Raw genomic sequence first — 22,160 nt, 5'->3', positions numbered from 1 at the left:
CCCGTAGGAGCGATGCGGCCTGGTCATCTACCACATACTATTAGTATCCGCAAAACCCATTTTAGTATTAAGAAAATCTTACTGCTTAATGCTTGCAAGGCTGCCAACGTTGGGGGACAATTAGCAATCTGCTGTCCAGTCTCTAGGTTGTAGAGAGGCCATAGAGTCGCCTCGGTACTGAACACGATACTGTTCCTCGAGAGCGCGGAGGAATTCCGAATCCTACCCAAAAAAAAACATTAGTATATCTTTTATTTATAATACTCGCCTCCTTCCTAACTTACGAAGCATGTAGCTTGCAGTCTAGCAATGTAATCTTATTGTCTAGTAATGCAATCTTGTCGTCTAGCTTGCGGTCTAGTAATGCAATCTTGTCGTTCAACTCTTTGTGCACTGTTTCGATCTTGCGGTCCATAGCTTCAAACTTGCGGTCCATCCGGGTGCTTAGGTCGGTAATCGCCTGAAGAATTTCATTGCTGCCACGAATAGCGGGCAAATTAGCACATAGTGTAAAGTTGTCGGCCACATGTCGAAGGCTATTAGCCGCTCCTGCGAAATCAGGCTGGGGTAATGCTGTCGATTCCATATTTGTGTGTATGAATGTAGGCTGGGACAGTCCTGGTGTTGGCAAGAATATAGTGATGATGGAATATGGTGATGATGGAAGATGGTGATGGGGAAGGGGACAGAGTGCCACATCTTATAGCGTGTTGCCGTATTACGTAATGCTTAGAGCGCTACTTCCGTTCAACTGTGTATCCCAGGTAACACACCACTCATGTGATAACCCCTCCCATGATTATAAAAAACAATACGATTTACACAGTACAGCTAGCCAGCTGTCTTCTTCACCAGCTTTCTCTACCCTACAATACTCACACACCAACACTGTATCCCGATAGTCCACACGCCTCATAGCTGTTTCAAACCAGCCGCAGCCCTCTAGTAGCTTACATAAGATTCTATACCATGGTTCTAGCAAGTTTCATCTTGTAGAGCACATAGATCTCAATTTCTCACTGTCACACCCTTCAAGATCCGTAATAACGAGGCTCCTACCAAAAAAGTGCTAGTAACTTTGGCCTGATGGTCTAGCGGTATGATTCTCGCTTTGGGTGTGAGAGGTCCCGGGTTCAATCCCCGGTCAGGCCCTCCTTTTGCCATTTTGTTTTTTGCCATTCTTTTGCACTTAATTTACCTACGATGAATCGAAAGTAACATATGCAGGCTGATGATACCTGCTATTGAGGCTGCATGGAAATATCGAGGCAATGAAGGAAGGTCCTGGGTGAAATGCGGAGGTACCCACTTGCCAGGTGCAAGGTGATAACAAGATCTTGGTTGGTCAGGAGACCCCTACGCGGAGAATATGATTGGCTGCCTACACTTGTGCTCCATAGCGGCACCTGTGCGGGCGGCGTTTGTTGAAGGGAAAGAATGTCCTCGACAGCGCATGGCTTGACCGCCTTGCTTTACCTTTTTTTGGGCGTTAATTCGAGATACTAATGAACTACTCCCTTTTTTATAAAGAAGAAAAAAAAGGACAGAGCGGGTAGCCATAAAAGGACACATGGTTGAAGTGCGCAGTAAAACAGGTGCAAGGTGCAAACGGAGCTACCTGTGCCAGCAAGTTGGCTGCTTATCGGCAGGCCGACTGCGGAGTACATAGACCGACCAGTAATCTAGGCCGGGCCAACGACGGCAGAGATGTTTGCTAATACCATGACAAAATTCTCCACCTGGAATGTCGAGGTTTTGAATCAGCTGGACATTTCATCATCCCTAACTAGTGCGTACGAGCATGCAGATAGCCACCATGCACTGTGTGGCAAAACGCCCTCGTGGTGCAATAAGGCGTTGGGGCGGGGGCTTGATCGTCTGAAGCCAGGGTGGCTGCCGCTAGTTCATGTAAACCGATGGGGACCATGTCTGGAATAAAAGAGCTCGAGTCTGGAGATTTGGCTCCCAGGATTTTTTTATCTTGCTCATACATTGCTCCAACTACTTCTTGTACGTCTTCATTTGCTCCTCCTGAAATCTGCTGCAGGTATGTGAGTACAATCCAACATGGCTGGCTATGGAGGCGGCTGCGCATGGTGCCACCTCGACGTGTGGCTTTGGGCGCGAAGAAAACGAGCCAGGTAACGTGCCGGCTGCCTCTGGGGCCCGACTTCTTGTTCTCTCTCTTCTTGCTCGTGGCCTCTTCTCACATTTTTTTTTTGTCTCTACCAACATCGGCGGCTCCAAATACCATCTGACATTTTTTATCAGCAACCAGACGCTCTACCAACGTATTCACGCTCCCAACGCTTTTCGCAAACAACACCGTCAAAATGCCTGGCATTCGTGAGTCTTGCCGCAGTTTGCCCCCGGAGCCAGCACTGACACGTCAACCCCCGCGTAGCTATCGGCGCTCTTGAGAACCTCAAGAACAAGGTCCTGGAGATCATCAGGAAGAAGCTCAACAAGAACAAGGGCGAGGAGAAGCCCGCGGCGACGGCGACCACTGCGGATGCTGCGGCCCCTGCTGCAGTGGACGCCACCAAGACGGAGGCCGCGCCTTCTGCTGCGCCTGCTGATACCACACCTGTTGCTGCGGCTCCTGGTACGTTTCGCCTGATTTGCTGCTGAACTCAAAAACCCTTGCGTTGGCGATGGCGTGAGCTAATAATGTGGACGTGTTAGCGGCCGCCGCCCCACCGGCCACCGAGGCTCCCAAGGATGCTGCTGAGGCTCCTGCAGGTATGGCATAGTCTTCAGACAAGGAAATCTCATGGTGAAATGCTAATCAACCATAATCTAGCTCCTGTCGAGGCCGCTGCCGTTCCTGACGCTGCTGCTGCGGTCGAGAAACCTGCTGCCACCCCCACTCCCGCTACCGCTACGGCTTAAGCCGGCCATCGATCTCGATATCATGGTCCATGCGCCTCGACAATGTCTAGACCCATGATGCCGATGCAGATACCCACAATGCCGAGGAATGTAGTTGATTGCTTTCTATCTGTCTGTTGATGACAGATATACTGTGGTTAACGGAGCACCGTTCCTCCGGCTTTCATGCCGTCTGTCATCACACAGCATCTTTTCACTGGGCTTCTTTATTGATTCGGTGGCGCTTTCTGCCTTGTTTTTTTTCTCGAGCTACTGGATACCCGCCACGCTGCACTGCAATGATACCCTGCGCGTTGGTAAATGAGTTGCCCGACTACTATATTCCCACTAGTTATTCTGCTACGTTTTATCAATCCTTAATAATTGTTTTTCGATAGCGTCGCTCTAGTCGTTCAACAACTGCGTTAACCCATCTATCTGGCCCAGGTAGCTTTCATAGATGACATCCCGCCCATGTGACCATGCTGTCTACACTGTTGTTACTGTATACAGGAAAGCCCAGACACTACTTGTTCAAGGTTGTTGCTTTCATCTTCATCCACTGGGGCAACCCGCAGTCCCTCTTTACCTCCTTCGCGTCGGCTGTGAGGTCGTATTCTGGTTCCCTGTCATTGTCAAGGTCAGCCACCGAGACGTCGTCATCTGGAGAAAAAGTAGACTGAGCCTACTTCCATGCACTCTAGTGTGTCATCTTCCATAGCGGCTTTACCACGCCCAATGAGACAACCCGCTCCTGGAATATCCCCGAGTACATCAACATCCCTTCGAGTCGAGCTCAGGCAACGGACGCTAATTTCATCAATTTGAGAGCTGAGATTTTTAGACTTGGAGCTGCCTTTCATGTAGTTGGCTCGAGACGAAATAGCGTCCATCCATGACCCATGCCCACATAGCCCATACTCTACACAACAGCCTTGACATTGCTGAAAAATGGACCGCAGCCGTCATAGGCGTTCTTCTCGGTCGAGAACCTCATCTTCATGGTTGTATCGGTGGCCTGGAAATCGAACGAGACGCGTTTCTTTCCCGCATGGGGCGTGACGCGGAACGTCCGGCGCGGGGTGCCCTCGACCTCGACGTACAGCACATACGTGCTGGGCTGGCTGCAAAACCACGTCCCCTGGGAGTCGCGCATCATAAAGCTCACGGTCACGTTGTCGCCGACGGGCAGCTCGTCCAGGGTGTACGAGAAGCCGTCGTCTGCCCAGAAGGCGCGGATGGCGACCTCGTTGTTCGTCCAGCCGGCGCCGCCCGCGCCGAGCAGCGGGTTCACCACAACGCCGCCCGTGCCTTCAGCGGTCCACTCCGAGACGCAGCCGCTGTAGGCGCCAAAGGCGAGCACGGGGGACAGGCACGTCGCCTGCACCGCTAGGCTCGGGTTCCCGATGTAGTCGGTGCCCGCTGCGCGACGGCACCCGGCCGCGTCGCAGAGGAGAGCGGACCCGGGGTCGGCAGCGCGGGCGCCGCTGGCTGTCCCGACAGCGTGGCACGTGCCTTGGAGGCACTGCTGGTCAAGGTCGCAGTCGTCGATGCTGTGGCAAGACGAGGCGCGGTCGTCGGCGGCGTGGGCGTGAGGGTTGGCGCTGGCCAGGTATGCTAACACGGTAGCGAACAGGGTGAAGAGGACCATGATGAGTGATGGAATGACAAAGCTTGGCAAGTACGAAACTGCTCCGGCAAGGAATATAAGTGACGACGAGTCTGGTGTAGGACATGCCGCTGCTATTTATCCTTGCAACGCAGAGGGCGCGTCTTTTCACCGGCTTCTGTCGCAGTATAAGCCTACGAGAATCAAATGTCACAACTGGTAAGCACCATCGTCGGTGTCACACGGCTGCATACTGGAGGGAGCCGTGCAGACGCACGTCTCATCAATATTACAAAGCTTCTGCAAAGTATGACATGAACGGATCGTTTGAGACACAAAGAAACGCGTCTTTATGTGACAGAGACATGCTCCATGACCTATCATCTGCATCATGGAGGTCAGGAAGCCTTTTAGCCAGTGTTTGACGACAGCGATTGTGCCTTTTGACACGTAAAGGCGATCATGCACAAGCCGCCGACCATGGACCTAACAAGTATCCTCGCTTAGGGCGTTTTGTCATTTGTCTGGGTCGTGCAGTCGTATGCACCATCGTGCATCATCGCTGTGCGGGTGGCTGGCTGACTGTCTGGATACCGCTCATGTTGCAGTGTAGGCCGCGCTGCCACTGATGACCAGGCAGGAAACATCCATCCAACGTTGGCAACGACGTTGGGCCATATAATCCGGTCGCCCGAATCTTGGAGGGACGGCTCCCCGGGCCCTCGCAATCGAGACCGGTGCAAATCTCCGAGGCAATTCTCTGGTGTTCTGCGACCAGGCCGAGTGGGTATACAGTGATACACTACGGCCGTTGGGGGCAAAGTCCACGGGGAGTAGCAAAGTGTCCATAAGAGCGGGACGCGTGAGACAGACGTAGACACTCGAGGTACAGACGGTGTCCGGCCCGTGGCTGCCGTCAAGATGCAGGTTGATCCTTTTGCGGAACCGGTATACTACTTCGTATGCACCCCCTAAAACAGACACGTCTCATTTTCGATCTCTGGCCCGGTACCGAGACTGTTCTTATACGGACTGCTCGGATACATATGATGGCTGTTGCTGCATCGTGGCGGGCAGTGCTTTCTTCATGAGCGAGTTTGGGTTTTGGGAGAAGGCCGGGCGGAGAAGAGAACTACCGAATCCCGGTGCAACAATTCCTTTTTATATTCTCGCAGTAGTATTGGTTTGTTTGGACTGGGATGGAGGTCAATATATGTTCAGCTACTATACACGCGTCTTGATGCCGCCTACTGACCCAAATCTCTATCCTTGAGCCATCCTACCGCCGCTTCTTGACCAGTAACACTCAGCTCATAGTCGGACGTGCCTGGGCCAACATCCAGAATCTGCACGCGTCTCTCGGCCTCCCCCGCCCAGCCGTCCATGTCATCATCCCACTTCTGCCTCTCCCTGAGTTCCACCACGTCGACGCTGCGGCGCATCAGCTCGGCCAGCTCGGCCGCCTGCGCCTGGAAACTGTGGCGGCCGCGCGCCGAGGACTTGCGCTTCGACGGCCTGCCGGATGCCGTCAGCGCCACCGGGGGCGCGTCGTGCAGCAGCAGCGCGGCCGGTATCTTGAGCGTCGACCGGCGCGGGGGAAAGACGAGGTGCGATTTGCGCGGCGGCTGGACCTGGTACGCCGGGTCGGGGTGCTTGCCGAGCAGGGCGTCGAGCGCGACGGTCTCGGCGACGGTGGCGGAAAAGGAGCGCGGCACGAGCAGGCCGGGCGCGTGGAACAAGAGGCTCGGGCTGGCAAAGGCGTCGAAGAGATGAGCGGGCCGGCCAAAGAGCCCGGGCATCTGCTCCTGCAGAAAGTGCAGGTGGGAGCCTTTGCTGAGCTGCTGCGGCGGGATGGTCCGGCCAGCGGCGGCGCGCGAGGTCGTCGGGCGGTGGATGCGGTGGTCGGGGAGAAACATGGTCCAGTTGTAGATGCCGTTGTAGGCCACGAAGCCGCGGACGGCGAAGCGCGCGTGGGGATGCGCTTCTGTCAGCGCCAGCGAGGCGGCCAGGCCGCCGCCGAGAAAGGAGCCGTAGACGTAGACGCCGCGACGGGCGCACTGGGCGCGGGGCGAAAACGTCCTCGACAGCCACGAGTACGCAAACGCGGCATCATGGACGGGGGCGGGCCACGGAGCGGCCGGCGAGGACGGCGGCGCATCATCGTCCAGCAGCGCCGGGGGTCGTCCCCCGACGAGGCCGTCCCATCGGTAGCGGATGCTGGCCACGGGCAGGCCCTGCAGGAAGGCCGGCAGCTGGGAGGGCGCGCCGGGATGGGTGGGAAGAGGCGGCAGATAAATCAGAATGGGCTCATCGTGCCGTAGATGGCTGAAATTATGCAGACTGGTTCCAGGAGGGTTAGCGACGGCCTGAGGTCAGCGAGGGGGGGCGCAAACGCACTCGACGGTGACGTGACCCGAGGAGCCACAGCGGACATGGACACTGTCAATGGTGGTATTGGTGCTATAAGCGTGTCGAAGGAGTGTATTCAAACGAAGGTGGTGACGGTGCAAGTGCCGCCATTTATGCATGGTGCCATGGGGCGTGGCAGGCAAAGTTGGAACGCGTCGGGACCAGCCATGGAGAAGATGGAGAGAGAAGTGTGAAGCAGCCTCGTCGGTGGACGAGCTGAGAGTGGCGCACTAATAGGGGGAACATTTCAGTGGGCTGTGGCGTTGAAGCTACTGGTGTGGTGGGAGGCGCTAAAAGACCTGCGCTGATGCGCTGATGAATGACCTGCAGGCGCTGAAATACAGGGCATCGCGTCCAGTTGATCATTTCTTGGCAGCCATTTGGTAGCATCAATGCAGTCGATTTTTCCATGATGCTAATGGTTGATCTGCCTTATTAATGTGTATTCGCCCGCTTATCAACGTCGTATCGGTTGCCTTGCTTGGCCGGCGGCCCCGAATAGTATCAGCACGGGGCTGGAATGCTGGCTTTTAGGTAAATAGGTACCTAGTTATGCTTTTACGCTCTGCACTAAGAATGAGATTGGCGCAAAGCCTATCAACAACCACAAAAGCCTCCCTGCTATCGCAACAGAGCTTTCATTTCACTTTGGTGTGGCTTCGATGGCAACAAGCCCAGCATCCATGCTCACGCCGGGTGACCAAAATAAATGCCGTCTACACACTCTATTAGAAATATGTAAAAGGAAGACAGGGTAATTAAAAAATTAACAAGGAGAACAAGTATATAAAATGATAAAGACAAAGAAGATACTAATTGTGAAAAAAAAGAGAAAAAGGACATGATCGGATATTACTAACCGGCCGTATTTGGTCTCCCTGGTGCCACTTCTCGCCGTAGAAACCTTCTTCATTCATCATCAACGGCCACAGACATGCATCCCAATCCTACCAAGATGAAGCCCGGATAGCATCTCCCCCTCCGCCACAGCCTGCCATGACCGCCGCCGCCTCCTCTTCCTCACCCCCGGGCGCCGGCAAACAGGAGGAGGACCCTGCCGAGGGCGCCGCCGCCGCCCCGGAGGCCGAGGACCCGGCCCGGGCGCAAGTCAGCGAGCCGAATGAAGAGGAAAACCTCAACCACACGTATGCCATCTTCCAAATCCCGCAACCCCCCGTCCCCCACAACAACAAAAACACCCTGTGCTAAAAAAGTCTGACCAAAAAGGCGATGGTGGCTCGTGGCCTCGGCGTTTCCCATGATTGCCGGCACTCTGGGCCCGGTCGCGTCGGCCTTTAGCATCTGCGCGCTGAGCCGGCCGTGGCGGCAGTACATGCCGCCCGGTACCGACTTTGAGTCGGCCACGTATGTCAGCGATCCGCCGTGGTATGCTCTGCCCAAGAAATTGTCTCTCCCGCGCGCGGCGTACGGCATCTAATCTCGTCTTCCCCATCACAGGCTGACGGCCGTCAACGCCGTCCAACTGGCCATGGCGGTCGTGTCCAACGTCTTTCTCCTCCTCAACATGGCGAGGCGCGTCAAATTCACCATTGCGCAGCCAATCACCATTGTCGGATGGTGCGTTGGCCTCCAAAATACACCATGATCTTATCCGATTCCCCCCTTTCCCCTTGCTGACCACCTGCTTCCCCAGGTACATATCCTCCTTTTGCCTCATCGCGCTCTGCGCCACCGCCTCGGGCCCGCTGAAGCAGGGTCTCGACAACCCCGTCAAGGACTACGTCCTGTCGCAGGCCTTTTACTACGGCATCTGGGCCGCCATCCTGTACTTCGTCGTCGCCTCCTTCATGACGGCCACGTTTTGGGGCGCCTCGACCGGCCACTTCAGCAAGAGCTTCGCCCTGACGTCGAGCCAGCGCACCCTCATGCTGCAGACGATCCTCTTCCTCACCTACCTGCTCCTCGGCGCCCTCATCTTCAGCACCATCGAGGGCTGGAACTACCTCGACGGCGTCTACTGGGCCAACGTCACGCTCTTCACCGTCGGCTTCGGCGACTTCGCCCCCACCCGGTCGCTCGCCCGCGCCCTCCTACTGCCGTACGCCCTCATCGGCATCGTCAGCCTCGGTCTCGTCATCGCCTCGATCCGGAGCATGATCCTGGACCGCGCCCGCCGCCGCGTCGCCATCCGCATGGAGGAGAAGACGCGCCGCCGGCTCGTCCGCACCCTCACCAAGACCGGAAACGACACCATCCTGCGGCCCATGTCCGGCGGCGACGAGGACGCCAGCCTGAGCCCGCACGTCACCAACGAGTACGAGCGCCGCAAGGTCGAGTTTGAGCTCATGCGCAGCATCCAGGACCGCGCCCTGCGGAGGCGCCAGTGGATGGATCTGTCGGCCTCCTTTGGCACCCTCATCGTGTTGTGGCTCGTTGGCGCCCTCGTCTTTTGGATGACCGAAAAGGACTACCAGGAGAACTGGACCTACTTCATCGCCTTTTACCTCTGCTTCGTCTCCCTCACCACCATTGGCTACGGCGACCGCGTACCCATCACCAATGCCGGAAAGGCCTTCTTCGTCTTTTGGTCCCTACTCGCCCTGCCGACCATGACCGTGCTCATCTCCCACGCCGAGAACACCGTCGTCAAGTTTGTCAAGGAAATGACCATTAAGCTCGGCGCCGTCACCATTCTGCCGCGTGACAAGATAATTGCCCAGATGGAAAAGGAGCATCTCAAGCAGTACAACAGCCACCAGACCCCCGGCCTGCGCCTCGACGCCGGCGGCCTCGTCCGCTGGCGCAGCCGCAGCCACAGCCGCTCCAAGCACGTCTCGCCCGACGGCCGCGCTCACGGTACCGACGACCCCGACGCCGAGCCCGGCACACTCCGCACCCGCCGCCGGCGCGCCGCCCGCCACACCCATCTCCGCAGCGTGGCCACGCGCCTCCGCCACGCCGCCCAGATCCAGGGCCAGCACCTCCACCAGCACCAGAACCGGCCGCTCGACACCCTGCCCACCGGCCACGAGTTCCAGTTGCTGCTCGTCGCCGAGATTCGCGCTGTGACACAGCACCTGCGCGAGGCCACGCCGCGGCGGTACTCGTTTGAGGAGTGGGCCTGGTTCCTCTGGCTGCTCGGCGAGGACGAGCGCGATGCCCACACGCACCGCAAGGCCCGCCCGGACGAGAAACGCACGCACCACGGCGTGGCCGAGCAGCCGCGGAAGCTGCACGCCGACGGGACCCTGCATTCGGCCCAGCCGTTTCAGTGGTCCTGGGTCGGCAGCCGCAGCCCGCTGACGGCTGACCAGGAGGAGAGCGAGTGGGTGCTTGACCGCCTCACGTTTCGCCTGCAAAAGGCGCTCGAAAACGACGCCGACACCGAGGAGGCGGCTGCAGCAGCCGCGAAGCGATGTCTGGCGCCGGATACGGAGCTGCAAATAAGACGCAGCTAATAATCATGTACATGTACTCTTCCACTTGGTCACATCTTTGAAATCTGGCGCACTCATTGGGAAACTCTTTCAGAGCCAAATGTAACAACTATTACTATATCGCTAAAAAGTAAACAAGTCTGATGGTATCGATGCAACATTTGCCTGGAACAATGTGCACGCTGATATGGGTATATCAAAGCACCGCTGAATCTGTACATGATCCATAAAACGCTATTCAGTGCAAAACCATGTAATATGATACACACCATTTCCGTCGTTTAGTCGCCGCCGATCAACAGCCGTTTGTTTCGCTTTATTACCGCATTTAAGCCCTTCTCCAGCTTCTCCGTGTCCTTGCGTGTGGCTGCCAGTGCGGCCTCGGCCTCCTCGACGGTCATGAGAGCCAGAGCACCAATGCCGCGTGCACCGGCGCCCTTTACCATGTCGACGTTGCCGCCCAGAGTGAGGCCGGGGGGCGCGCCAAAGTCGTGAACGGCGCGTGGGTTGCTGCTGCTGTCAATGGCGCTATAGATGCCAACACCGGCGGCTGCCTCGGGTCCGTAAAAGTACGGTGCCAGCGAGTTAAGGCTCGCGGCGGCAGCATCGCGCAGGGGTGCCAGGCTGCCCGAGGCGGCGGCCGCCGCCTTGCCGCTCGCGCCGAGATTCAGGCGAGGCAGTACGTACTGGTTGATATAACTCAGCGCCTCATCGCGCTGCAGCTTGCCAAAAGGGTCCTGCGACTCGGGTCGGGCCGCGACGGGGAAAATATTCGGCCGCCCATTCGGGACGGCACGGCCCTTGACAATCGAAAACGCACCGGAGCTCTTTTGGTGACGGGGTGCTGTGAAGGAACCCGCAGTCTCGGCTGTCTGCGCTATCGTGGCCTGTAGCTTTAAAAAAGCATCTTCTTCCGGTTCCGTCAATCTGCGGACGCAGTCTCCGTTGGGAGTGAGGAGCATACGGCTTCCATCTACGCGGCATTGCTTGCGGACGGGCTTACCAAACTCAAGGACTGCGAGGTCCTCAGACTGAATTTCCCCGCATTTGCATCCAATGTCCTTGCAGGCACCCGGTGTGCTGTCACTGACTTGTTGTCTAGTAGCAGAAGCCGAACCAACAATGAGTTTGAAGAGACTCAACTCCTCAACCCGGGCAGTCCAGAGACTGGACACGATGTCCTGGAAAACAGTGAAGGGACCTTGAGGAGGAGCAGTGGGCTCATCCTCCTCTGGTGCGGAGTCTTGCACTGTCGGTGCCGGAGGTTGCGGTTGCGGAAGCACCAACACAGTCTTCTCTGGAGCCCTTGCAGACTTGTTCGGAGCGGGTTCTGATTTCTTCTCCGGGGCTGCTTCGTCGCCTTGTGGCGTAGCTTTGGGGACTGCCTTGGAGTCTTCAGCCTCTGATGCAATTGCTGTAGGGACAGGCTTCTCTTTTACGGGCTTCTCCTTCTTCTGCTTCTTTTTACGACCAAGTACGGGTGCATGATCAGCTTCATCAGTAACAGCCGCCTCGGTAATGGACTTGGTATCCTGTCTCAGGGCATCCTTGCGCAGCTTGCGCTGCCAGCTCTTAGTTGTCGCACGGATGGGAGCGCTGCCGACGAGTGGAGGAGAGCCGGGACGGGACGCCGGGACAGACGCCGAAACAATAGATGTACTGTCGCTAACAGTCTCGCTCGCGGGTGTCTCCGGTCGGTGTCCAATGGGAACAATCCGCGACATGTCGGGTGACATGATAACGGGGGACTCGATCCTGGCCGGCGTCATGACCCTAAGCGTCTTTGATTTCGTTCTGGGTGTCGCTGAAACGGCCTTGCTGGACGCTTTTTCTTCTAGCTCAGTATCGTTGATCAAGGAGCCGCGACGACCGTCAGTTGCGCCATTCTTGGTCTCTGGCTTCTTGCCTGCAGCTTGCTTCCCTTGGAAAATGCCAGTATTGGGCAAGGCCAGCTTTGGAGCGGGAGAGACAGTGGAAGCGTTCTTGAAGACCTTTGGAGAGCCGAGTGCAGGGAACTCTTCATCTGCTAAAGTCGGCCGTTTCAGCAACTCGGGTTTCGTAGGAGCCGAGACAGGTGCCACTATGGGCTCTTTAGAGGTGATTGATGATCTCAGCTCAAATCCTGGAGGGGGTCGTCTCACGCCGGGTTCGGGAGAGGGGTGACCATGACCAGTGATACTGTCTGAAGTAGAGGCATAGCTTCGACTGGGCGCGGGGTGTCCGTGCGAATGCGTCGTGTTATATCCGTCAAAGGACATAGCCAAGTCGCCCGGCTCATCCGCCACCAGAGCATCGACTGAGATCGTTGCATCTGCCAAAGATGGCAAGCCGTCATCTAGCAGCGCAATGTTAGTCTATGATTTCTCATAAGCATGAGGGAGATGTGAGCGGTAATGCCAGATGCTACGAAACGCCAAGTTTAGATACAAAAGTAGGAAGTCTCGCTACGGCTTCCATCATCGTGTTCCACAGTATACATAATTCAAAAAAAAGGATAAGAATAAAGGGGCATTGGTGCTATATTTCGTCCATCGACGCCCCAAAGGGGCTCAGGCGAGCTGTCAACGTACATGGGGGAATTGTGGATGATGATGGCTTGCCTGACTTGACCCCAAACCCAAAGACCGTACTTGTCCTGCCCATCTCGGGCCTTCCAACGTATAATATATAGAAACAACGAAACTCTTCTGTGGCGGCACCAACGATCGAGTGATGCATGTCACACAAGTAGGAAATGGCGCCACGCCATGTTGGAAAGCCTTCTGGTTCTCGCCCTGAGTAACCACGACATCGCAAACGCCTGCTTGATCAAATGCTGTCCTGTACCTCTCGGGCGACAGTGATCAGGCTATCACCGTATTTTGAAAGCACAAAACGCCACCGCAATTGACCAAAAGTCCAACGTGCAAAAGCAAGGCAATAAAAGAAGAGAGAAGAGCAGTTATGGTCCGGACCCCGCGCCAACTACCAACGAGGATATCCGGCATTGTACATCATGTTGGGGTTGTTGTACCCACCTTGGTTTTGGCCGTTAAACAGCCCCTGTCCGGCTCCGGCATTGCTCTGCGTTTGGTGCTGCATTCTGGCTTGGAGGATGCTCGGGTCTGCAAGATCTACTAAGCCACTCCCCCCCGAGGAGGAAGTGTTAGCATGTCTATGCTTCTTTCCCTTCTTCTTCTGCTTCAAGGCGAAGTCTTGGAAAGCTCCAGGATGGTTGCCATAGAGCGATGCAAGGAGACCGGAAGCAGGAGCTGGGGTAGAGGTGGTGGATGGAAACTGGCTTGACAAAGAAGATGAAATAGACTCACGCTTTCCTGATTCGTGGGTTTGATTGTTCCCACGGGTTCGTCCAATAAGACTTTGGAACATATCATTCGTGTTATCCTTGGGGACATTGTAGCCTGACGAGCCGAAGCCTGAAGTAAACATGCTCGGCGGGGTTCCCGTAGACTTGAGGCCAGGTGGGGGGGCAGGTATCGAGTTGGCGTAGAACTGGCTGCTCTGAGACTGGAACGAGCTCGGCATCATGGAGGATTGTTGGGCCATGATGCGAGGATTGGCAGCTAGCTTGATGTTCGTGGTGGAAGAGCCGCTGTCGTTGGCGAAGTTGAATCGAGATGACTGGCGATTGTGACCTTGTCCTTGCCCCTGAAATGAGTTGCTCGGCCCGCCAATGCCCGGGGGATACTGATCAGTGTACCCGGCTTGAGAACGGAGACCCATTTGCTGAGGAGTAATAGATCTGGGAGTGAGGGTTGAAGTGCCTAGACCGAAAGCTGAGCTACCAAGCGGAGGGCTAAAGACGCCCTCGGTTGAGCTTCTTTGAATAGGAGTGATGTGTCGCTGCCCATATGCGTGCCCGTCAGCAAGCCCGTCTGGCTCACCACCGAGGCTGCGGCTGCCACCCGCTTCGACGCCGTCTTCCGGACTTTCAGGAACTTCGAGATGGTTGTCGAGGTCAGCGTGCGATTCTTGAGCTTCTCGAGCTTTCTGGGCTTCCCGCATCGCCCGGCGTTTCTCACCACCGCGAAGATCGAACATTGGGGGGCCTAGGTCTTCATCAGGGTCCACGTCCCAAAGAGGTAGGGAACACTGCAGCGCAATGTTTTCGAGCATTTCCCTCATGTAAATGCTTGCAGGAGTAGGCCGGGTCGAAGAGAGACGGCGCTTGCCCTGCTCGGCCTCGCTCGGTGATGACTTGGATTTGGAAGATGACGCCTTCGACGTGAAGGGCTCTGGGATTTCTGGGGGCTCTTGCTTTTCTGTTGTGACAGGAACTGACGCGGAGACGGCAGGGCTAGAAGTAGCACCACTGGTGGCACACGATCCTCTTCGACTACGCACCGGATGCCTGGCCCAGCTGACAGACGACGGAAGAGCAGAAGAATCACCAGTTTCCGATTCTTCTTTGCTCAGTGACCGAGCCATGGCTTGCGCAACTGGTGCGGGGGCAGAAACAGGAACTGCCATTGGTGGTGGCGTTGGTTGAGAAAATTGGCGTGAGGCAGCTCGGGAAGAGCTGCTGCCGCCAGCAAGAGGGCGCTGGGTATGAATGCTATTCATCGAGGACAGATCCTGTCTCGTATAGCTGTCCTCCTCGTCGCCTTGTTCATGCAGAAACATGCAGCCCGGGTTATTGCATTTCTCATTCTTCAACCAGGCGGAGCAGTATTTGGTAGTACCGTGCTGCGCCTTAAGAACCCGGTCACCGTTATTCGAGCAATGGACCGCCGAGATGCAGCGCAGAGCCTCCTCCGGGGTTTCAAAAGTGACGTAGATGCCCAGTGAATGGAGCTGACCGTCGGCGCTCTTCCGATTGCTAATCGAAATCTTTTGGATATTCCCGTATTGGCCGAAGAATTCGGGTTTTCGCAACGTCTTGAGTAGTTCGTCCTCGCGTACAGTAGGAGCCAGGCCAGTAATATAAACCAGGTTCTTTTGCACGACCCGTACGCCGACAAGATTTTTGCGATTTTCCCGTTCGGCCTCGCGTTTCATGACCTCCTTTTGCCGTTGTTCTTGCACTCGTTTCTTTTGGTTCCGTTGGATATTGGCGCGAAATTGCGCGACTCTAATTGGAGGTTGTTAGCAGCAACAGCTGAAATGGAAGTCACCTCGTGAAACATACTCTTCTTGTGTAACCACTTTCCACTTGATAGTATTCTCATTATAAGGTTGTCGGCATGCCGGACATAGACCATTCATATTATTTTTAATGTTGTTGAAGCAGAACTGGCACACCTGTAGAGCACTTGTAAGCTGCTCCGTCTTCAAAGGGTCGCTGGGATTTGTGGTCAAGTACATACTTGGTAGTTGCAGGGACAAGGTCGAAAGTTTTTATCCGAAAGGTCAAATTCTTCGATGCAAAGAGGGCTGTGGGCGGCCGTTAGTCAAAGAAGCGACCGAGTGGCGCGAGGATGGCGTCGGCTGGCATCCTCGTATTGCCCCTGGAGCGCGAAGAGGGAAAACTCACCAGACCTCTTCCTCCTCGTCTATAATTGAATCTTGCGGTGCCATGATAGCGGTATGGGGGGCTGACGTGGAAAGTAAGGAAGGAGCGCGTCGAAGTGAAGGATTATTAATAGAGAGCGAGGAGAGAGTGAGTGTTGAACTTCAGGTTCTTGCTCTACTCCGTAAAAGTTACTTACTAGCGCCCGACGCCCGACTAGGCTAATTTCCTTCTCACGTGATATCTGTATTGACCCGCTTGCTCAAAAATATTAGTGCAGTACTTGTGTTTTCATGACTTGAACCACTACAGTCAAGTACATTACTAATTCCGGCAGATCTCCGGAGGCTTCCCCTACGAGCGAGCTGTTAATGAGACCCGGGGACCGATTCGAAGCCGTTGATCGTTGCAAACCACCACGCCTAACTATCTATTTGTCAATTGGCTGTAGCAAGACACCGAAAAGGCCATGGCAACGAAAATGAATAGAAGCCGCTCGCTGGCTTCATTTTTGAGGCCCGGAAAGGAGTCTCTCCAGGGTCGCCATGTCCAAGCAACCCGCCGCGTCTCGACCTCCGCGCCGAAGCTTGTCGCGATGCCCAAGGACGCCCAGAACATGAGAATGGCCCCCCGTGACCATATTGGCGAGCTCAAGGCGCCAATTGTCAACCCCGCCGACAAGTACCAAAGCAAGGCCGACAACATGCACCGCTATGGCGCCTGGTTGATGGGTTGCCTTCCGAAATACGTCCAGCAGTTCTCCGTCTGGAAGGACGAGCTTACCATCTACATTTCTCCTTCTGGCGTCATTCCCACCTTTACATTTCTCAAGTGTTTGTATAACTGCGCATAGTCAATCGAGAACGAGGCTGATAGTCGTTCTAGACAACACCTCGGCCGAATTTACGCAGGTCAGCACCGTTACTGCTGCCGACTATCCAACCCGCGACAAGCGATTCGAGGTAGTGTACAACCTACTCTCTGTCCGCCACAACTCCCGCATTCGAGTCAAAACCTATGCGGACGAAACATCTGCTGTTCCCAGCATCACTAGTCTCTTTGATGGCGCCAATTGGTACGAGCGTGAAGTCTACGACTTGTACGGCGTCTACTTCACCGGCCACCCCGATCTCCGCCGAATCATGACCGACTACGGTTTCGAGGGCCATCCCCTTCGCAAAGATTTCCCCTTGACCGGATATACCGAGATTCGATACGATGAGGAGAAGAAGCGCATCGTCACGGAGCCTCTAGAGCTCACTCAAGCTTTCCGCAACTTCGAGGGCGGTTCAAGTGTGTGGGAGCAGGTGGGCAAGGGAGAGGACCGTAAACCGGAATCTTTCAAGCTACCTACGCCGAAGCCGGAGGAAAAGAAAGAGGAGCCCAAGAAATAGATTCCTCGGCCCTGTACATTTATTCGCCGTGGTAACACTTGCAATTAATACAAGGCTCCTGTGCCAAATCACCAAAGCTCCCTGTTTCCAACTCATGTAGCCGTTCGAGTACGTGTGGGTCTTTCTCCCATTCACCATTGCGACGATGCCCAAGCATCGACTCGGCATGTTCGCTGACAAGATACTACAATCCTGTTGGCGAGTTGAGCCGGCGGCCTGCTGCGGGTCAGGTCAGGAGGATGCTGCATGTCCAATGCTCCTGTTGTCACTCCAAGTTTGATGATCATGACATTCCTCATTATATATATATGAACTATCTGTGACTGCCATATTTATGTGCTTCGTACTAACATGAATATTTTAAGAAGTTGACTCCTCGCAATGCCGTTAACCTTCTTCCTGCCAGCGCCAACAACGAAAAGACGACTGAAATGAAAGTCTTGCTTCAGAAAACGATATTAAATTGAAACATGAAAATACACTGAATATCCACCTCCGCCTAATGAATTACGCCGAATCTTGAAGTTCTCAATTGGTAGAGGAAGGGGCCTCGAAGATTGATATATAACCCTTATTTGACAAAGAGCGAGAAATCAAAGCAAACAAAAAACTCCGGCAGATGCATGGAAGCTCCAAGGAGCGAGGTACAGTAAGCAGCGTTCTTGACTCTCGCGCTGCGACCGTGCCCGTTGCAGTAAATTGCTCTCGTCCATGATCGCTTACTCATGGCGAGGCGATTTTCTTGAATGCAGACGTTACACAATCCACAGCTTAAAATTGAGGCCGACTGATGGCTTAACTTTCACGGTATTCATAATAGTCCTTCTCTCCTTTATCATATGACTTGGATTCGCCGTAATCATAGTCTTGATCTTGGCTGTCTCCGTGGTCATCTTCGTAAATTTGAGAGTCGTCGACGTAGTCAACAGACCCATCGTTGCCGGACTCGGCGTACTGGATTGTAGACTATCATGTATCCTCATTAGTTTGGTACCAAAGCGTGGCGATATTATCGAGCACATACCCGATGATAGTCGAAATTATACTGGTCCATGTCTTGCTGGTCACCCTCACCAGTGCCTTGTTGCGCCAGATACTCTTGTTCTTGTTGCTTCCGTCTGGCCTCTTCCTCCAAGCGCTTTTGCTGTGGAGAAATGGGGATATTCATCTGCGGATGCATAGCCTGTACAATAGCCAGGTAGCTATACATGAAGTTACTGAGTAGAACCTGACTTAGAAGTGGTCGACGGGGGTTAGCTAGCTTGATATGAGCCATGCGATAGATCGCACGCTCTTCTAGGAGAGGGAATCTGGTCCAGTTATAGTCAACGTCTGGCTGTAGCGGCTTGTAGATGGGTTCGTCCGGCACATGTAGCAAAGAGTGTTTTTTGGTACTCTTTTCCTTTTCCTTCTCTTCCTTCTTCTTGCCAGTGCCAAATATTGACGAAAAAATATTTCCGTCCTTTTCCTTCTTCAATTCGGCCTTTCTCAGACTCTCCTTTTTCCTCTCTTCTTGTAGCTTGATCTCAAAGGAGTCACGGTCAAGTACAAGACTCTCACGTCCCTTGGGAACAGTTTTGTCGATCGAGGTTTGAAGGACATCCAATCGAGCGCTATCTTGAACCTTTTCTGCCAGCGCCGATGCTTTAGCCTTCGACTTTTTATTTTCGTCTTTCTTCTTGTCATCAGTCACTCCTTTGAGCCACTTCCAGGCGCCGCTTGACTTGAAGCTAGAACCGTCATCATCTTTGTCCTTCTTGGACTTCTTTTCGCTCTTGCGTTCATCTGGACCAAGGGTAGGAATGAATGTCAGGGCATCAGTTCTGGTGTTGCCGCCGCCCGGCAGGCTGGGATTCGAGGCTAATCCTTCACTCAGAGTTTGTGACTGAGGTGTTGGTGGCGGCGACTTTGCTGTATACTGAGGGTGAGTGTGCTGTGTGGTCTGTTGAGTTTTGGGGTGATGAGGTTGCTGCTGCTGATGTTGAGTTTGGTGCTGTTGAGATTGGGAGCGTGGTTTCTGCTGTTGCTGTTGCGCTGCAGATAGTTTGTTGCCATCCTTCACTCCCGCATCGCGACTACTGCGCGATAAAACCTCTTCCTTGGTAGTGTCGAGCTGAGGATCATCGCGCGAAGCGTCTCCTTGGGATGACGATCTTTGTGGGAAGGAATCCACGCTATTCGTGTCAACGCTTTTCGCGTCATAGGTTGGTGAAGTTGGCGGAGTAGTTGGCTGTTCCGTGATAGAGATGGTCGGGGGTGAAGCCGGGTCGCGAGCTGATGTAGTCTGTTTCGCGCCAGGTTCCTCTGGATCGTTGGAAAAGTTGGCGCTTGGGGCTGTGTCTTGCAGGGCCGCAAGTGTGCTGTGTGGCTCTTGCGAAAATTTATTTTGGCGACGAACAGCACGGTTTGGTCTTGAGAAGTTTTCATGATTCGGCTCCGATTTGACTCGTTCTAAGCCGTGGCCCCTTGGAGCATCGGGTAGAGGAGGACTGACCATTGGTAGACTCGCACTCTCCTGCTGGTGGCCTGCAATACGCCGTGAGTTAGCTGCTCGATTACTGTTTCGAAGGCTCCCTCCTTTGCGGTAGGTCGTTCGTGTTGATCGACGCAAGCCCATGCCAGGAGCCATGGGCAGAATTGGCATGTCATCTCGGTTATTTAACGAGTCGGCATACTGAGCCTGTGTTTCTTGGGAGAGTCTCTGTACGACCCCAGCAGGGTCATTCACGAGCTCCTCTAGACTGAGTTCGTGCGTGAGATTACCCCGTCGTGATCTTTGCCGTTCCAATCGCTCGGCACCGTCCAGATAGCCTTCTGCCCCTGAGCCACTAGAGTTGTCTATTTGGTGAGAAAGCATGGACTTTCGACGCCGCAAGGAGCTCGATTCGCCGTTGTCCCTGTCTCCATCTACAGACAGATGGCTATCTCCAGAGCGTCGTCGGATGGAGTTGACTCTATTCTCCAAGAATGATTTGAATTCTGACGGAGCCAACTCTGGATGAACTCTAGCCGGTACCCAAAGTAGCCGTGATGGGTCACCTTCGTCGTCGTTTCCGGTTGGTGCTATTGAGGGGATTGAAGATAAAGTCATGGGCATATCCGGATCCGCTCGGTTGCCGACATCCATGGACAACCGACGCAACGCCTGCAGGTTGCTCAATTCCTGAGCAATATCATTTGGGTTGACAATATTTGTGAGCGGGAACTGCGACCCGGAAGCATCCGCCTGGACGTCTCGAAGCGATACGGAAGAGGACGGCACGGACGGAAGCTGTCCACGTTGGCCTTGTTCAAGAGAGCTCGATCGGTGCATCGAGTTGGGCAGTTGTAAGGCGGGGGATTTTCTTAGCGATTGGTCATTATATGGGGTTTGAGCCGCATTTGAGTAATCGGTAGCGGATCGTTTGGGCGGCTGCCTGCTGGTATTGGAGTGCGATCCGAAGTTGGAGCTGGGCGCGCCGATTTGCTCCTGGTAGCCGTCGTTGATGTAGCTGAGCGGCCGGCCAGTTTCCTGGGCTGAGTCGTCTTCGTCGCCGTACAAGGTCCCGATCGCTTCAGTGACGTGATGGCTGGGATCGGATATCGAGAGCTGGGTCGTATGACCGCGTTTGACGGGGAAGTTGTCGCCCAATCTGGACTGTGGCCCTTGGGTCTGTAGATGTTGTTAGTAACGCGCGGGAAATGCCCAGAGGAAGGCGCTAGAACATCTCCGAGGCTCGAGTGTCTGCTAGTGAGGGGATGGCAGCAAAGTCGAGTGGTGATGGTGAAGGCAGCGTGGGCCATTAGTACGTACCATTGTGGAGGGTGGCATATTGGCCGAAGACGAGGCCGAACGGCCAGAAGTCCCCACGGATGTCTTGTCTCACACAGTACAGCAGATAGTCGTGGCTATTCACTGTTGTCCTGCATGTAGGGATACTGGGATGCGGGCGGCGCGTAGTGGCGCGGTCGTCGAAATGGGGGTCAAGAGAACCCGACGACTCCTGAGTACGGCGGAGGTCATGTACGGCTGTTGCAGAGCGCACTGCAGCAAATGGGAAGAGAGAGGACGGTAGAGACAGGGCCGTCGCTTGGTAGATGCTGTGGCGGAGCGGTCGAGTGCAGGCTTTGGTGGGCGATTTGAGGTCCTGCGCCAGACTGGTAAATGACAGCGATAGTCCTGTGCTTGGAGGCTTGTCTCATGCGCAGCACCTTGGAGAAGTCACTGGTACAGTGGGTTGAGTGGTACCTGACTGGGCTTGCCGACGGGCCAAGGAAACAGGGCAAATGCCAGCAAGCTTTCGTGCGCCCCACACTGTGCTGCATGTACCTATCATTGTGCTGTGGTTTGCAGTTGACTTTCCCCAAGCGCGCCCACGTCACGTGGCTGAATTCGATGAGGCAACAAATTTGGTGCCAAGGTCAAGGATACCATGAGGATAGGAATGTTCCTAGGTACCTACCTACCTACCTACCTACCTAGGTACCTAGGTACCCGTCTGAAGTTTGTTTCGCCCTAACAAGATGGTCAAGCCAAGAATGCAACTGAACTTACATCACAAGATTAATAAACCTAGTTAGCTCGTTAGGCTGCCGCATTGTCTTTCAAATTGCTCGGCGCAAGCCCATCTCCCGGAAAGACGGTCTTGAACGTTATCGTACCACCACCCATTCTTTGCAATCGGCGCGAATTGTGACTCTCACGATTCCCACTCCCTGTAACATTGCTTGCTAACAAAACGGTATTGAGCTCGTATTAAGCAATTCGCAACATATCCCGCTTGTTAATCTATGCGTTTTAATATCTCTTCTAGAAAAAAAAAGTCAGCTTCACTTATCTTTCAAAGCAACCGGTTTTCTAGACTAGGATTTTGCATGCGGCTGTAGTCCGTCACTAAGTACGAGGCCAATGACGTATTGCACGAGTTTATATCTACGACTTTCAGGAAAACCTCTCGACTCCCTTTCAATGATCCATGTCCCGCACTCCTTTCACATGGTTGTACCAGTTATCACCACTGCTATTGTGAAAAGTTGGACGTACGTACCAT

At 54.5% G+C, this 22,160-nt stretch overlaps 6 protein-coding genes across 6 annotated transcripts; 3 read left to right on the top strand and 3 right to left on the bottom strand.

Moving 5' to 3' along the window:
- Positions 1 to 1,722: 1,722 nt before the first annotated feature.
- On the top strand, positions 1,723 to 2,892 carry CCM_00370 (uncharacterized protein; the record flags this gene model as incomplete). Its single annotated transcript, XM_006665530.1, has 6 exons — positions 1,723 to 1,908; positions 2,048 to 2,195; positions 2,272 to 2,346; positions 2,405 to 2,605; positions 2,686 to 2,742; positions 2,804 to 2,892. 6 exons carry the CDS (start codon positions 1,723 to 1,725, stop codon positions 2,890 to 2,892), a joined length of 756 nt encoding a protein of 251 aa, XP_006665593.1.
- A 2,835-nt stretch (positions 2,893 to 5,727) lies between these two features.
- On the bottom strand, positions 5,728 to 7,008 carry CCM_00369 (uncharacterized protein; the record flags this gene model as incomplete). The annotated part of the gene is made up of 2 exons (XM_006665529.1): positions 5,728 to 6,820; positions 6,878 to 7,008. The coding sequence occupies 2 exons, from the start codon at positions 7,006 to 7,008 to the stop codon at positions 5,728 to 5,730; spliced, it is 1,224 nt and encodes a 407-aa protein (XP_006665592.1).
- An 877-nt stretch (positions 7,009 to 7,885) lies between these two features.
- Positions 7,886 to 10,308, top strand: CCM_00368 (potassium channel, putative; the record flags this gene model as incomplete). Its single annotated transcript, XM_006665528.1, has 4 exons — positions 7,886 to 8,034; positions 8,117 to 8,275; positions 8,348 to 8,467; positions 8,544 to 10,308. 4 exons carry the CDS (start codon positions 7,886 to 7,888, stop codon positions 10,306 to 10,308), a joined length of 2,193 nt encoding a protein of 730 aa, XP_006665591.1.
- A 260-nt stretch (positions 10,309 to 10,568) lies between these two features.
- On the bottom strand, positions 10,569 to 15,804 carry CCM_00367 (CCR4-NOT core complex subunit Not4, putative; the record flags this gene model as incomplete). Its single annotated transcript, XM_006665527.1, has 5 exons — positions 10,569 to 12,622; positions 13,596 to 15,358; positions 15,416 to 15,528; positions 15,594 to 15,660; positions 15,761 to 15,804. The coding sequence occupies 5 exons, from the start codon at positions 15,802 to 15,804 to the stop codon at positions 10,569 to 10,571; spliced, it is 4,041 nt and encodes a 1,346-aa protein (XP_006665590.1).
- A 413-nt stretch (positions 15,805 to 16,217) lies between these two features.
- CCM_00366 (NADH:ubiquinone oxidoreductase 30.4kD subunit) lies at positions 16,218 to 17,130 on the top strand (the record flags this gene model as incomplete). The annotated part of the gene is made up of 2 exons (XM_006665526.1): positions 16,218 to 16,569; positions 16,622 to 17,130. The coding sequence occupies 2 exons, from the start codon at positions 16,218 to 16,220 to the stop codon at positions 17,128 to 17,130; spliced, it is 861 nt and encodes a 286-aa protein (XP_006665589.1).
- A 795-nt stretch (positions 17,131 to 17,925) lies between these two features.
- Positions 17,926 to 20,941, bottom strand: CCM_00365 (telomere silencing protein Zds1; the record flags this gene model as incomplete). The annotated part of the gene is made up of 3 exons (XM_006665525.1): positions 17,926 to 18,096; positions 18,155 to 20,782; positions 20,924 to 20,941. The coding sequence occupies 3 exons, from the start codon at positions 20,939 to 20,941 to the stop codon at positions 17,926 to 17,928; spliced, it is 2,817 nt and encodes a 938-aa protein (XP_006665588.1).
- Positions 20,942 to 22,160: the final 1,219 nt, after the last annotated feature.

The sequence above is a fragment of the Cordyceps militaris genome, assembly GCF_000225605.1.
Source record: "Cordyceps militaris CM01 unplaced genomic scaffold CCM_S00001, whole genome shotgun sequence".
NCBI classification, from domain to species: Eukaryota; Fungi; Ascomycota; class Sordariomycetes; order Hypocreales; family Cordycipitaceae; genus Cordyceps; species Cordyceps militaris.
Note: the sequence above shows the minus strand (reverse complement) of the source record. Positions and strands in the feature narration are given on the sequence as shown.